This window comes from Delphinapterus leucas, chromosome 20 (assembly GCF_059928025.1).
Source record: "Delphinapterus leucas isolate spDelLeu-1000000601 "Yukka" chromosome 20, BTC_Dleu_Yukka2, whole genome shotgun sequence".
NCBI lineage: Eukaryota > Metazoa > Chordata > Mammalia > Artiodactyla > Monodontidae > Delphinapterus > Delphinapterus leucas.
The window spans coordinates 16,579,124-16,594,379 of record NC_143148.1 but is presented as its reverse complement, the minus strand read 5'-3'; the positions used below and the strand labels follow the sequence as shown (position 1 = coordinate 16,594,379).

Sequence of the window (15,256 nt, the reverse complement as noted above, 5' to 3'; positions counted from 1 at the left end):
CAACTAAGAGTTTGTATGCCACAACTAAGGAGCCCACGTGCCACAACTAAGGAGCTCTTGAGCTGCAACTAAGACCCAGCGCAACCAAATAAATAGTAATAAATAAGTAAATACATATTTTTAAAAACGACAATGTCAGGTTCAGAGACCTCTGAGCCTGGCCCAGGGTGATACATATTACCTTAATGATTTATCCATTTTGTAGGATGGGAAACCAAGGCACAGAGAGGTCTCTTGGGCTGCTCGAGCTCTCACAACTAGGAATGGCAGAGCCCAGAGCTGATCCCCCTTTTCTCTGTCACCAGCGCCTGGTAACCTGGTCTGCCCATGAGGATGCCAGGTGTGTTGTCCTCCAGGGGGTTTTAGGGGTCACGTGAGCTCAGGGACGGGGAGGTTCTGGGTAAACACATCAGCGCACATTTGGTGGTGTCTCCAAGTGTGTGAACACAGAGCGTAGGCCTGTATGTCTGCGACTGTATGACCAGCTGTGTGCCTGTTTGCCGGTGCATGGGGATGTGTGTGTGTGTGTGTGTGTCTGTCTGTTTTTATGGTTATGAAACCACAGCGTGGTTGGTTGTATGCCTGTGTCCTTGACAGTGTTTCTGCTTCTCCATGAGCCCACATAAATGTGTGTGTGTGTCTGTGTACAAATGTACACAGTTTGTGTGCCTTCACATGCCTGAGATCGTGTAGGAGTGCTGGCTGTGGCGGTGCCTTTGAATGTATTTGTGTTTAGTGTGTTTCTGTACAGACATTTGTCAGTATTGTCCTTGCAAGAGTGTGTATCTCTGTGACCATTTGTAAGAGTGCACAGTTGTGTGGTTGTGTCTTTGTGCCTCTATACGGGCATTCATCTCAATGAACACGTGTGTGTTTTGTGTGTATACAAATGTGTTTGTCTTGGTGTTTTGTGACTGGTTACGAAGTGCTGGTGAGTGTCTTTGGGTTTCTCTATGGGTGTGTCATTCTGAATTTGTATGTATGTACATGCATGTATTTGTCTTGTTTTGTGCCTGTTTATCCAGGTCTTTGGGTTTCTGTGTGTGTGTGTGTGTGTGTGTGTGTACCCCTGGGGGACCTCACAGTCAGTAGAAGACAACCTACATACACGCTGAAGTGCCCTCCAAACAGCCCTGTGGCGCTGACGAGGGCCCCGCAGGACCCTGGGGTCAGGGGTCAGTGGGTTCCTAGGCACTCAGGCCAGGTGACCTTAAGCCCAGGCTGGGCCCAATTCCCAGGGAGCAGCGTGGAAAATCATTGACACCCACCCTGCCCTCCCAGCTCCGAAGCCCTCTGAAGTGCGCCCGAGGCTCACGTGTGAGTGTGTGTGTGTGTGTTTGTGCGCCTGTAATACAGTCCTCCCTGCCGGCACCTCTTCTCCCCAGCTTTCCCCACGGCTGGCTGCCTACGATTCCTCCCTCTGAGCTGAGAGAGTTAACCTAGCGGGCCAGGGCGGTCTGGGCTGGGGGCCGCCCCCTGGCCCCCCTCCAGCCCGGCTCCAGTTACAGCTGCCGGTTGGGGAGGGTAGGGGTGGGGTGGGGCGGGGAGGGGAGACGGCTGAGGGCAGCGCGGCCAGCTCTGGGCCAGGGGGTCCAAAGTGCTCGGCCCCAGGGCACAGCCGGACGTTTGGGGGCCTTCTTTCGGCAGGGGACAGCCTGACTGGGGTGAGCGTCCCCTGCCCCTCCCCTCCAGGCCTCACCCCTGGCCTGGCTGGGCCGCCTATTTTGGGAACAGGAGTGGCTTCCCAGGCAGGCCAGACCCAAGAGGAAGGGAGTGTGGTTGGGACATTGGGGTTCTCCCAGGGGTGGAAGTGTGGGTGCAGCTCCTCCCTGCTCCTGCTGTGGCACGTGCACCCTGGCTGGGTGTGGGTTTTGGACGCTCACGTGTGTAGGGTGTAGGTCGGGCTGCGTCATTGTTTGGGGGTGCAGAAGGCCCAGATAAGGAGTAACGTGTGCCTGGGTCTCCACCCCATGTCCTGCTCCAACCAGAAGTTTAGGGAGTGGGCGTCGTCTCCATTCCAGCCCCACTGTGTGTGTGTGTGCGCGCGTGTGTGCATGTGTGCGTGCGTTCCTGCCCCTGGCATCTGTCTTCTGTCTCTCAGCCCCACTGGCCTGGGCCTCAGGTCACTCGCCTGGCGTTGTCCGTTCATGAAAGATGTCACCCAGAGGCAGGCAAAGGGGACGTTTTCCCTGTTCTCATCTCTTCCAGGAGAGGAGAAGGGGTGGCCTTTCCCACGGGGGCAGCCCATGGCAATGTGGCAGCCCAGCCTCACCCGGGCAGGGTTGTGAGTGACCCCCAAGGGGGGGGAGGAAGGCTGTTGCCATGGCGGCCTGTGCGAGGCAAATTCCTCCAGGGTGAAACGGGAGATATTTATACCCAGGGTCAGGCAAAGAGCGGGCCAGCGGCTGAGGGCAGGAGAGCTGGGATATTACGGACAGGGTGAGGCTGTGGTGTACGGGCAGGTGGGCCCTTGGGCATGTCCTGGCTGCCTCTTCCCTGGCAGTGTGTCTGTCTCTCCATCTGGGTGGGGCAAGTCATCCAGGGTAGGCATGGGGAATCTGGGGCCTGCTGTGGGGACGGCCCTGGCCCGCGGGAGGTCCCTGTGGACTGTGTGTGTGTCTCACCCCTGTCCTTGCTGCTCTGTGACCCCCATGGTGTGGGTTGTTTTCGTGATGCTGTGTCCTAGTGAAGCAGGAGGGTGCCTCTGTTTCTCAGGGTGACCAACCTGGATGATGGACGCTTTTGATATTAAGTCCCTGGACTGTCTCTGACTTAACAGAGACAGTCCCCTGAAGAGAGTTCAGGCCCCAAAGGTGGGGGAATGAGGGTACAGGTTTCCTGACCCTTGTTGTCCCCCAGGACAATGGCATCTCTCAGCCACATCTTGGTTCTTTGTGTGGGTCTCCTCGCCATGGTCAACGCAGGTGAGTCCGGGGAAGGCAGCCCACTACCCACTTCAGCCCCAAGGGTGGCAAGGGTAGGGGAAACCCTGCAAGAGAAACAAGTTGGAGACTCCAATCTGAACTGAGTCAGTTGAGGCACCAGGAAATTGGAGGCTCACGTGGGGTTCAGTTACAGGCTGGTATCTGGGGGAGGGGAGAGGATGCCCCAGGTGTGGCAAAGGTGGAGGGCGGGATGGAGGTCTGTGAATGACGGGATCAGAGACAACCTGTAATGAGATGGAGAGCTGAGGCAGTTAGGTGCCTGCTGCTCCGCCCAGGACAGTGCAGCGGGGCAGCTAAGACCCAGAGAGGGTAGGCAGCCTGCTCAGGGTCCAGCAGTCCCCAGACTCTCGGCCCAGGAATGTAAAACCCCCAAAAGCTCTCGTTATGCCCCTCCTTGTCCAGGATCCCAGGAAGCATCCGACCCTGATTTCTTTCTCTCTTTCCAGAAGCTCCACAGGAACACGACCCATTCACCTATGGTGAGGGAGGGAGGGGCACCTTTCTTTGGGAGTTAGGGGGTGCTGGGCTGGGTTCGCCTGTCCTCTCCTCATTCCTCCCCTCCCCCCACCTCTCTCTGTTTCTGTCTCCATCTCTCTCTAGACTCTCAGTGTTTATGTCTCTGTCATTCTCATTCTCTCTCTTTCTCTTGATCTGGCTCTCCGACTCGTTCTGTCTTGATCTCCCTCTGTCTCTGTCTCTCTGTTGGTCTCTGTCTATTTCATCCCTCTCTGTATCTCTGAATCTTTCTCCTTTTACCTCTTAGCATCTTATGGCTCATCCTCTGCTACCACCTGCCTTTCTCCTCTCCCTGATCCTCACCATCATCCTTCCCTACTCCCTTGTCTCCTCCCTCCTCCTTGCCTTGCCCACCTCCTCCCCTCCCTTTTCTTTACATCCTCTCTTCTCCCTGATCCCCCTTCTCCCACATCTCTCCCTCCTCCTCTCATTGATTTCCTTTCCTCTTCCCCATCCTTCCTCCTTGCCCCTTCCTCCCCATTCTGTCCCTCTACTATTCTTCCTCCTCCCCTCCCTGCATTCACGCTCCTCCTTGCTGCCCACAGACTACCAATCCCTGCGGATCGGAGGCCTCATCATCGCCGGGATCCTCTTCATCCTGGGCATACTCATCATCTTGAGTGAGTACCCCTACCGAGACCCCTGCGGCGAATCTGCGGGTGTCTGTCCCAACCCCGTCCAGTCCCCGCTCCGCCTCCAACCCCGCCCCTATCAGAGCCCTTGGCCCCGCCCTTATTTCTGCCCCCCCCCCGGCCTCACGCCCTCGGCTCCGCCCCTGTTTATGCCCCTCCCCTATCGCAGCTCTAGGCCCCGCCCCTTCTACTCCGCCCTCGGCCCCGCCCCCGCTTCTATCACCGCCCCCGGGCCCGCCCCGTTTACGGCCCCGCCCCTGTTTCTGCCCCTCCCCTTTCCCTGCCCTAGGCTCCGCCCTGCCCCTTCTACTCCTCCCTCGGGCCAGCCGCGTCTCTATTGCAGGCCCAGCACCCCCCTGTCCCTGCCCCACCCTTATCCCCCGCGGCGCTCCAGCCCTGGCGAGCGCGAGCTCTGGCTCGCTGTGCCGCGTAGAGCGTAATCTCAGCTCACTCCTCCCCACGCCCCCACCCACAGGCAGAAGATGCCGGTGCAAATTCAACCAGCAGCAGAGGTAAGAAGCCTCTCTGGGCTCTCACTCATCTACTCCCGCTCTGAAGGAGCACTGGGGGTGAGGCCGGAAGTCCACTCAATCCAGAGCCAGAGAGACCCCTCGGCAAATATGTATCAAGCACCTACTACGTGCCCAGCCCCAAGCCAGGCCTTGGGACCAAGCCACGAATTAACTGCCCTCCCTGCCTGGCTGAGCGTCCGGCCCAGTGGGGGCGGTGGCGATGGGCTCCAACAGACCCACAAATATAAAATCACGAAGTGCCGTAAGTGCCGTGAAAGAAAGAGCCGCGGCGAAATGAGATCACCTCACTTGGCGGCCCAGTTTAGCTCGGAGTCCTGTTTCTAGCTCTCTGATTCATCCTTAAATAAAAATGTAAAGCCCAGGCAATGTATGAATACCTTGTCGGTATTAAGATACTTGTAGATGTTATTATAAATAAAGGTAGTATTTATTGGGTGTGTCCCACATGCAGGATGCTGTTTCATGATGTGTTATTTACCCCTCACACCATATCTATAAGGCAGGTGCTTTTATTAACCTCATTTTACAGATGAGGAAACCAAGGCACAGGAAGGTGGTCACACGCCCCAAATCGCTCAACTGCAAGATGAAGGCTCTAGGTTTCTAACCTAGGCCGTCTCCAGGCAATCTGCCCTCAAGTCGCTTTGGCTATACCTCCTTTCCAAATTCTAGTTCCTTCTCCAGCACTCGGGGAGGTACTCTCTGTTACCGGCTTGGAGCGCCTCCTGCCAAACACTTAAACTGCTCCTGGGTGCACTGGATTTTCTGGCGGCCTGGAACCTGCGCCTCGCCCATCTCTGGGTCTCAGTACACAAGTCTGTGAAATGGGGGCCGCACTGGGGTTTCCCGGGTGAGAGCTGCCTCTCTCCTTTTCCATCCCCAATTCCTTCTGCATCTCCTTTCTCAGGACTGGGGAACCTGATGAAGAGGAGGGAACTTTCCGCAGCTCAATCCGCCGTGAGTTTGGGGAGACTTCGTGTGTTTGGGGATGCAAGCTGGTCCCAAGAACCCCTTTCCTGGTCCTCCGTGGGCGCGTGGAGCGGGGGGCTTGATTTGAAACCCGAGGTCGGGGAGTTGCCCTGCTGTGCTCCCACCTTCCAGAGGAGCTGGGGAGCCCCTCCTGCTATCCGAACTCTATGTGTTCCCCCTTAGGTCTGTCCACCCGCAGGCGGTAGAGACACCTGGTGCGATGGAAGCCAGCCAGGTCCTGCAGCTCTGACTAGGCTGGAGGGGGGAGGGGGGAGGAGGAGGGGGCGAAGGGCTGGGATAGGGGGCTTGGAGGGCTCTCCTGCCTCTTACCCTTTTCACCCGCATAGAATTCCCCTGGCACCTGACGCCTCCCACCCACCTTCCGCGCGCCCACCTCCATCTGGACTGTCCTCTTTCCCAGCCCTGCCCCCACAGACTCCCGTCTGCCGCTCAGATTTCCAATAAAACGTGCTTTTCTGTCTTGACAGAGCGGTGTGGATCTGTCAGTCCCTTCGCGCGGAAAGCCTGGGCGCCCCCTTGGCCCCGGCAGAGGGCGCCCCCACCCTTGGGGAAAGGGCGGGGACGTCGGCAGTGGGCGGGGGCGGGGGCGGGGGTGGCCGGGACGGGGGCGGGCTCTCCGGGCCCCCATTGGCTACGGCCCCCTCCACACCAGGGCTCCCCCCATCTCCCCCCGACAACAGTCCGTCCCGGTTCCAGCTGCTGCAGCCGCGCCTTCACCGCCTCGGCATCCAGCCGACCCCTGCTCCGGCTTGGCATGGCGACCCCGACCCAGGTCACCACAAAGGGTGAGCGTCGCCTGTGGAGAGGGCGCAGGGGGGCTCCGGGATCTTAGAGCTTAGGAGAGAGGATCTGGGGAGATTCCAGTACTGGAAGGGGAGGGGAATGGGGAAGGGGATGTCCCTTCCTACCATGGGCGGAGGCCCCTGCAGTGCACCCCTTGGCACCCCTCCAGGCCTCTTGGACACCTTCTCCCGGTGGTGTCGTTCCTGTGCGGGACCCGTGGTTGGAGAGCGGCAGTCCCGGGAGAAAGGATGCTCGGACCGGTAGCTATAGCAACCGGGTGGCTGGTCCAGCACAGCGGTGGTAGTGGACTCGAAGAGATGGGCTTCGAAGGTGGGAGCGGGTGGATCTGCAGCCACAGAGGTTCTCGCAGATTTCAGGAGGGTAAGGGGAGGGGGTCCATATGCCTCTCTTTTTTCTAGTGCTGGCACCTACGGTGGGTGTTTCCTGAAATCTCTGACAGGCAGGTTCAGTGGGAAGCAGGGAGAAAGAGGGAAAGATAGGAGCTGGAGGAAGTGAGAGAGAGATGGAGAGAGACAGAGAGAGCAAGAGAGAGGGAGACCGAAAGGAATACAGAAAGAGACTGACCGAGAGCCTGAAAGAGATAGAGACTGAGAGATAGAGGGACTGAGGCAACTATGGAGAGGGAGGCATAAAGACACAGAGGGGGAGAGAGAGAGAGATGGCCCCACAGCGTGAGAGGGAAATGGAAAAGAGAAGGGGGGGGTGGCACAGGGTGGGGCCCGTACCACTGCAGTGAGCCCCCATGGGCAGGGATGGGTGTCAGGACCCTCCTTCCCAGCCCACATTCGGGGTGTTGTCTGGTCCGAAAGGTGCACTTGGGTGTGCACACAGATGCCCCTCCCTACCTCCATCGCCCACACAGAGATTTACATTTCACACCATTAGCCCAATTATGCACCCCCGAAATACTGACCCCCCCCAACAGCCCCCTTTCTTGAGCCTGCTTCTGCAGAGGGGCAAGGGGAAGGATGCTTCCATGGTGGGGGAGAGGTGGGCAAGGGAGGGTCTCTTGCGCTGAGAGCAGGGCCAGGGGAGAGGCCAGCAGTGCTGAGGAACCTCTGGCAAGTGAAGGGAACCCCAATTCCACTCTGATCTCTCCTCCCCTGCCCGCTTTCCTGGGAGGTGGGGGCTGCTGCACTGAGCCATATCTGCAGAATTTGAAGCAGGGCGGGGGGGTGGGGGTGGGGGGGCGGCTGCAGAGGCTGGAAGCCACCCTAGGGAGAGGGGGCAGGGCTGAGGCAGCAAGCCTGGCGGGAGCCTAGTGCTTCCTTTCGCGGAGATGGTGGTTAGCAAGATCGATGGCAGCAGACGGGGCAGAGGTGGGAGGACAGATGCCTCCACCTCCCCACACCCTTTCTCCAGTCACAGCAGGAGAGGGGACCACAGGTCTTGGGAAACCCCGGGGGAGGAAATGCATGTTGCCTGTTGCAAACCACTTAATGAAATGAATGAATGAATGAATGGATTGTTTTGGGGTGGGGGATGGCTCCCGCATCCCCCCATCCCCCACCCCATCAGAGAGCAGGAGGGAAAAGAAGATGCAGGAGCACAGCTGGGCCTGGGTCCCTATCCCTAAGAAGGACCCTCCGCTTGGCCAGAAGCCAGTCCTGCAGAGGCAACAACAGGAGGTACAAAGGGAGCAGAGGCAGTCAAGTTTGGCCCCAGAGTTAGAAACCCAACCCCCAAGTCCCACACAGGACCCTATCCAGCCTGGGGTACCCAGACCCATCAACTCTCTTCACCTCTCAAGATGCCCCAGTTGCCATAGTAACCACCTCCTTCCTGATGTCTCCTTGGCAACTGGCCAGGAGTGGTGCACATTCCTTCTCCTGCCTCCTGGCTCCACCCTTAGCTCAGCCTCGTCCTGAGGACCCAGATTGCTGGGGCAGTAGAGACCAGAAGAGGAACTTCTGCATGGAGCAAGGAGCGCCCAGGGAGGAACCAAAGAGGACTCTGGGGCAGGCGCTCACCCACTGGGCTTCTGTGATGGTTTGGGGAAGCAGGATGTGTGGAAGCACAGGAGACAAAAGCAGGATAATTCAACTGCTCCACCTCTGATGCAGTCTCCCAGCAGCCTAGTAGGAGCTCATTCATTCATTCATCCATCCATCCATTCATTCTAGAAAACTTCTTTGAAAAACTTTATAAATGCCAGGATTAACAGTAGAGATGAATCCAATAAATTTACTCTCCATCTGGTGGGGGAGCTGAGACAAAGCACAGGTGACTCTAAAATAATGTTTTCCCCATCTGATGCTTATGAGTACCACCTTCATGATTTTTGCCCTGTCCAAATGTTCCCCACACTGATATTTATTTAACATTTTTCCTTCAAAGAATTAACTTTTAAAAAACTTTGTTAGCTTTATTTTACCCTACCACCACAAATGGAAAATCAGGAATTTTTGTTTTTTTGGTCTTACATTGAAGGCAAGTATTAAAATGATCTTAAACAGGTGACTTCACTTTTCTGAGCCTCAGTGTTCCTCTTTTGTGGAATGAGAATGAAGATAGCGCCTATATCAGAGAGCTGCTGTGAAGATAACTGTGTTAATATCTGTAAAGTGCTTAGAGGAGAGCCTGGCATGGACTCAGTGCCATCAAATGCTGCTTAGATAAATAAATAAAGGAGAAAAGCAAATAACGTCATAACAGTCTATTTAGATATTGTTGCCTGCTGAAGGCCCTGAACCCAAGGCCTGTTTTATCTTGGGAGATTAACAAGGGTTGGAAAGTGTAGAGTCACATCAGCTCCTATTTAAGACTTGCTCTTTGAAGATTGGACAGGGAACTGAGAAGGGTGAACTTACACACTGTGAGTCAGTGCTAATCAGGGTCTTGCCTGGGTGCCACCTGCATGAGTCAGTTTAAACTAGAGTATGCTGTGGTAACAAAAAAATCTCAGTGGCTTCTCACAATGAAGGTAGATTTCTCATTTAGACTATATGGCCACCACAGGTCAACTGGGGGGTCTCTACTCACCAAAGAAAACTGGAGAAGCCACGATCTTGAGCATTCATATCACCAGGCCAAAGGCAAAAGAGAGCTCTTGCATGGGCACTTAAATGCTGCAGAGTTCATTGGCCTGAATTAGTCATATGTCCCCCTTCCCAACCTCAAGGTAGCCAGCCTTCCTGAGCCTGGATAGGGGAAGAACATTAATGACAACATCTGGCATCTCCCTGGCACTCCTGATACCCCACCCCCACCCCCACTCCCCTAGTGGTGCTTGTTTTGCAGAATTGTGCTCTAATCAAGACAGAGTGTACTAAAAGCTGTCAGAGGAATTAGGGAAGCATCAGGATGGGTTTCTTGAATGGGAAGGATGTTCTGAGCTCTCCTGAAGGGGAATATAGTTTGAGACAGGGAGGTGGGAGCTGGGGAAAAGTAAATCCACAGACACACAGACACACACACGTTTTATCCACATGTTAACATTTATGAAATCAGAGTGAGTCTTCCAATGGATGAGTATGTTTTATGTGGTACAGCTACATACATATGCATGCATATACACACACACTGGGGAAGTTATTACAAAGTCAATTTTGAATCTTTAAATTGATGTCTGAGAAATAAGTAATATAGGATATATATATAATATAGTATGATATAATAATATAAAATTTTGGACATCTCTGCTCTGCTGGATTTGGTGTCAGGAGCAAGTGGATGAGAGCAGTAGCCACAGTGCCTGCCTTTTGGAGCTCTCAGATGGCTGAGAAGTCTCAGGGAGTGTTCGGGGAAGCCGATACACTCAGCCGTCCACTCAGCAGCGGGGTAGGAGTCTCAGCGTCGTATGCAAACGGGAGTATATATGTGTATTTCAGGAAATGAGCCCATGCTTGCATTAGACCTCCGTGGGGGGCTAGGACCAGGACCGCCACGTATGGTTAGGTAGGTTGTACACTGTACAAGGGAAGGTATCGACCAATGGAATGAGTGGGGGCTGGAATCCAGCCTATGCTCCTCTCTTTAAGCTTTGTGTCTGGCCATGAGGCTACATCATCCAGAGCAAGAGGTCTCATTATCTGATTTCTACACAGAAACCACTGGACCAGTGGCCCCATCAGGATCCTCAAAAATGTTAAGAAGCTCATTGTTGAAATCTTTTTCCCCCTCTCTTTCTTTCTCTGCCTTCTTGCCACAGTTCCTCAGGAACCTGACCCATTTTACTACGGTGAGTGGCAGATCCTGTGATGAGGGTACCCTGGGGCTGGATGGAGGGGTGGCTGTAGATCCCCATGGGTCACTGCTGAAGTGGCTTCAGCTATGGCTACACGCTACGTGCTGGCCCACTGGCCATGTGTCCATGTGGATATAATTCACATCAGCTGGGCTCATGGAGGGCCGAGTCAGACTTGGGGAGGGGGTACCCTCTATGGACCCTCTTTAGGCTTCACCAGCACTCTGGGCTGGTGCACTGGGATCATCAGAGAAGCAAACAACTCTGACACCAGGCTGTCGGGATTTGAATCCTGGATTATCCACTCACTAGCTGTGTGGCCTTGAGCAAGAAACTTTGCCTCTCTGGGCCCTTCTGTAAATAAAGAATAGTAATGGTTCCTACCTATAAGGACTGTGGGAAAGAGTTACTCGGATGATATCATTAAATCTTCCCCACAGCACTGAAGCTCAAGAAATGACTCCAGGTCTAGCAGAACTGACCCCAGTTCCCTCTCTATATACCCTCCTGCCCTCTCCCATTGCTCACTCATACCACTTCTCCATACGCCAAGTTCTTTCCTGCCTCAGGGCCTTTGCACTTACTGTTCCCTCTGCCAGAATACTCTTCCTCTAGCTCTCCACACAGCTCCTGTTTCTTCTTCAGGCCTCAGATCAAATAATGACTGTCTACTAGCAGAAGCCCTCCTGACTCCCCAGCAAGAGGGGCTACACCCACATCTAGCCATGGTCACATGACTGAGGTTTTTGGTTTTCTTTTGTTTATCACAATATGAACGACAACTCCCTGAGGGCAGGGGCCTGGGCTGCTGCTGGTACGGAGTGGATGCTTTATAAATGTTTACTACAGCATACTAAAGAATAATTCTTATGAAGGAAAATAAAAGAAAGAATGAGATTAGGAAATGTTGAGGAGAGCATGGAAAATTCTAAATGAGACAGCCAGAGAATGTGTCACTAACATTTGTATAAAGCCCAGAAGTTGGTAAGGGAGGGATATTTGGGGGAGGAGCTTTCAGGCCGAGGGCCCAGCAAGTGCAAAAGCCCTGAGGCAGGACCATGCCTGATAGGCTCCAGGAACTGCAGGGAGACTGGTGTGCTTGGAGTAGGGGATGAGCTCTGAGAAGGCATAGGAAGGCATAGGAACTAGATGGTACAGGGCCTCATGGGCTGTGGGGAGGACTTTGGCTTTTCCTTGCAATGCAGTGGAAGTTGGAGGGGGTGGAGTGGTGCGCTCTGAACTCAGGAAGACCCTGATCACACTCAGGTGTTAACAGGATCCCTATGGCTGGAGGGTTGAGTAGGGGGATGGGTGACAGAGAGACCACAGAGAAGGTTGTTTGCTGAAAAATATACATATATATATATATATATATATATATATATATATATATATATATATGCAATAGAGGAAGGTCATATCTTTATCTATATCTGTGGCCAAACAATCCAGAGACGGGTAAGAGAAGGGTAAAGAGGAGAGGTTAAGGGGAGCGCCCAACGCCCAAGGCCATGCACTTGATCCTCACGTTGACCCACTGGAGGAGCCTGCAGCCTTGAACCCAGGCCAAGGCTCCAGGGGAGCTGAGGTGCTGCCCCCACTTTGATGTCCTCCGATATCTTCCCCAGACTATGATACCGTCCAGACCGTGGGCATGACTCTGGCTACCATATTGTTCCTGCTGGGCATCCTCATCATCGTCAGTAAGTGTGGCCCCTTCTCGGGCTCCAAAGCCCTGGGCACCTGCAGCTCCCCTGCTGGCTTTTGTCCAGACCCTTATGTCCTGTCTCCTTGTTCTGTTCTGTCTCTGTCCTAACAGGCAAGAAGATGAAGTGCAGGAAGGCGGACTCCAGGTCTGAGAGGTCCGGCAGCAGCGGGGAGAGACGGGGAGGGGTGGGAGCGGCCTGGGGCGCAGGGGGGCTGCCAAACAAAAGGGCCCCCGGGGCCTGCCAGGTGTTTCCCAGAAAGCCTGCGCAAATGAGCCTGTTTATGCTTTTCTCTCTCATCTTTGCTTCCACAGCCCAACATGCAAATCCTGTAAGTCGGAGCTTCCCTCCTCAGGTGAGGGTGGGAAAGGGTGTGGTTCTGGGAAGATGGGTGGGAGCAGGGAGGGGAGTCAGAGGGGAAACTGCACTGGATGTCCCTAAGAATGGGGCCACCAACGATGGAGCTGAGACCCTGCCGATCAAACATGTTAAAACATGAAGTTAGCGGGATGTGAAATGTCCTAAAGCGTCCTTGAAACTGCCCAGAAACAAGTACCTAAGCTCATAAAAGCAAGGATGAACTAATTCCCCAGATGAGAAAGCCACAGCCTGTGGAGAGAGGGGTCCACATGGGAAAAGGATGTTGGCAGTCAGAATGAAGGCAGAGTTGAGCACTAGAGAAGGCAGGAAGATAGAATGTTTTCCAGACTTTAGTGTTCAGTTGGGAAGATCTAGGATGAAATGGCTGAGAAAAAGGGAGGAAGGAAGGAAGGAAGGCTTGTGAATAATTGTATCAAAAGACAAAAAGAGAGACATACAGAATACAGGTTTTAAAAACTGGTATTGGAGGGCTTCCCTGGTGGCGCAGTGGTTGAGAGTCCGCCTGCCGGTGCAGGGGACCCGGGTTTGTGCCCCGGTCCGGGAGGATCCCAACATGCCGCGGAGTGGCTGGGCCCGTGAGCCATGGCCGCTGAGCCTGCGCGTCAGGAGCCTGTGCTCCGCAACGAGAGAGGCCGCGACAGTGAGAGGGCCGCGTACCGCAAAAAAAAAAAAAACAAAAAAACTGATATTGGAAAAGAGACAATAGAGGAGAGAATATGAGTGTGAGGCTGGAAAGATGGAAAGTATAGGATAAAGAGTGAAGAGAATGGGGGTGTAAGAGGAGGTGAAGGGTGCAGGAGGGGATAGAGGAAGAGGGGGAAGGAGTCTCTAGAAGGGGTGGAGAATGGAGGAGGAGGGTGGAATGTGGGAGGGGGTGGGGTGAAGGGGGGGTGGAGGGTGGAGGGGGAGAGGGGGGAGGGTGGAGGGGGGAGGGTGGAGGGGGGAGGGGGAGGGGGGAGAGTGAGTGCAGGTGGATAGATGTAGGATGTAGGAGGGGGGATAAGCATGTAGATGAAAGATTGTGACTCCTTGGGGGTGTTAATTTTAATTATGTAAAAATATCTCGACCTGTTTTTAGTGGAACTGTGTCCTTTCCAGGGACTTTTAAAAAATCAGAGATGGGAAACTCTGCCTCTTATAGAGTTTTTAGAACTAAAAAAATGGGCTTGGGGTACTCCATATTTGGAGGATTTGATGTGGAATTTCATGTGTTTAGTTTCATGTTTATTTAATGAGATTTAAGAACATTAATGGATCACTTTGTGGATGATGGGGGGGTACGGTTGGCCTGGGTACCTGGCCACAGTCTAAGAATATGTACAGAATTCTCACCCATTCCACTTGAATGATGGGCCCAAGTGGGTGGGAGGCATAGGAATTCCTGTTGTATCCAAATGTTCCAGAGATGGTGTGCTGGAAAGGACGGAATGGGGGTATAGGAGGACGTTGGGAGCATGGGAGAGGGATGGAGACTCCTTTTCTGGTGGGGGGACACCACAGAAAAGCCCAGGCTGGGCCAGGGGTCTTCGGCCTCATCACAGATGTGTTCCTCTCATGACAGTGTCCTGTGGGACAGGACAAAAGCCCCAAAGGTGTCCCTCTATGGACCAGATATTAGGATGCAGGGAGGCAAGACAACTTCCCAGGGCTAGCTCTAGGGTGACAGTCTGGAGATCTGACTTCCATGAAGGAGCCCTGGCAGTGTGTGGCGGGGGGCTGCCTCCACCCCTCTTGCTGCCCACTGAAGCTCCATGGCTCTCTCTCTCTCTCTCTCACTCCCTCTCACCCCAGCCCCTGGAGGTGGCGGCGTGTAGACCAGCCCTGGTCACCTCCACTACTGTCCCTGCCTGATTGCGGGAGCCTGAGGACCGGGTGGAGGCGGTGGGGACCCCAGCCTTGCCCAGGGAGCGCTCCTCTGAATGAGCCGTCCCACCTACTCCAAGGCTGGAGCCGCTGCACCTCCCCAGGCCTTGGCAATTACGACCCCCCAAAGAGCCCGTCTGCATCCCAGACCCAGGAACTCAGGCCTCCAGCTCCTGGGGTCCCGGGAGTCCACCCTCAGCCCCCCACAATCCCTGTGTGCTACTCCCCGGCACGTCCCTGCTCCCCGCACCCTCAGCGTCTATGTCTTGAGCTTAATAAATGTGCATTTGGTTTTTCCCCCTGTTCTGTCTGTGTGTTCTCATCTGTGGGGACCAAACTGGGGAAGGGACAAAGCTGAAGCTGGGGAGCTGTCTCCCCCATCCCCAGATTTTCCCCCTTCCTCTCCTTCCCCTCCCGCAGTGCCACAGTGGCCGCCTTCTCTCTCAGAGCCCCTCAAGCTTCCCTTCCTTCCCTCAGCGCCACCGCCCCAGCTGCCCCTTCCCTTCTCATACCCAGACCCCAGAGTAGACCCCTCCCCCGCTCTCCCTCCCTCCCCACAGGAGCCCCACCCCGCCCAGACCTGCCCGCCCTGCTGTTCCCCACCCCCACCCTCCCCTAGGCCGGGGGGTGGAGGCCTCTGCCCAGCCTCTCACCCCAGCCCCCCCATAGCCCTCAACGTCTCCCCCTCCTGCTCCCACCC

The 15,256-nt window shown here is 54.8% G+C and overlaps 2 protein-coding genes across 3 annotated transcripts; both read left to right on the top strand.

Moving 5' to 3' along the window:
* Positions 1–1,529: 1,529 nt before the first annotated feature.
* On the top strand, positions 1,530–6,165 carry FXYD1 (FXYD domain containing ion transport regulator 1). 2 transcript variants are annotated; one of them, XM_022586473.2, is made up of 8 exons: positions 1,530–1,664; positions 2,860–2,924; positions 3,392–3,424; positions 4,007–4,081; positions 4,569–4,605; positions 5,534–5,583; positions 5,779–5,830; positions 6,084–6,165. In XM_022586473.2, the coding sequence occupies exons 2-7, from the start codon at positions 2,864–2,866 to the stop codon at positions 5,799–5,801; spliced, it is 279 nt and encodes a 92-aa protein (XP_022442181.1). In that variant the 5' UTR covers positions 1,530–1,664; positions 2,860–2,863; the 3' UTR covers positions 5,802–5,830; positions 6,084–6,165. The 2 variants fall into 2 exon arrangements, with proteins under 2 accessions (XP_022442181.1, XP_022442180.1); XM_022586472.2 differs by lacking the exon at positions 6,084–6,165 and having other exon boundaries at positions 5,779–6,080.
* A 121-nt stretch (positions 6,166–6,286) lies between these two features.
* Positions 6,287–15,247, top strand: FXYD7 (FXYD domain containing ion transport regulator 7). Its single transcript, XM_022586444.3, has 6 exons — positions 6,287–6,401; positions 10,571–10,600; positions 12,235–12,309; positions 12,426–12,468; positions 12,627–12,667; positions 14,485–15,247. Exons 1-6 carry the CDS (start codon positions 6,371–6,373, stop codon positions 14,505–14,507), a joined length of 243 nt encoding a protein of 80 aa, XP_022442152.1. The 5' UTR covers positions 6,287–6,370; the 3' UTR covers positions 14,508–15,247.
* Positions 15,248–15,256: the final 9 nt, after the last annotated feature.

Excerpts from the sequence above, each read along its gene's own strand:
- FXYD1 (XM_022586473.2), top strand. The coding sequence starts at position 2,864 with ATGGCATCTCTCAGCCACATCTTGGTTCTTTGTGTGGGTCTCCTCGCC. Across the intron at positions 2,925-3,391 it reads CCTCGCCATGGTCAACGCAG|AAGCTCCACAGGAACACGAC; the intron begins GTGAGTCCGGGG and ends CTCTCTTTCCAG. Across the intron at positions 4,082-4,568 it reads GGGCATACTCATCATCTTGA|GCAGAAGATGCCGGTGCAAA; the intron begins GTGAGTACCCCT and ends CCCCACCCACAG.
- FXYD7 (XM_022586444.3), top strand. The coding sequence starts at position 6,371 with ATGGCGACCCCGACCCAGGTCACCACAAAGG. Across the intron at positions 6,402-10,570 it reads GACCCAGGTCACCACAAAGG|TTCCTCAGGAACCTGACCCA; the intron begins GTGAGCGTCGCC and ends TTCTTGCCACAG. Across the intron at positions 12,310-12,425 it reads GGGCATCCTCATCATCGTCA|GCAAGAAGATGAAGTGCAGG; the intron begins GTAAGTGTGGCC and ends CTGTCCTAACAG.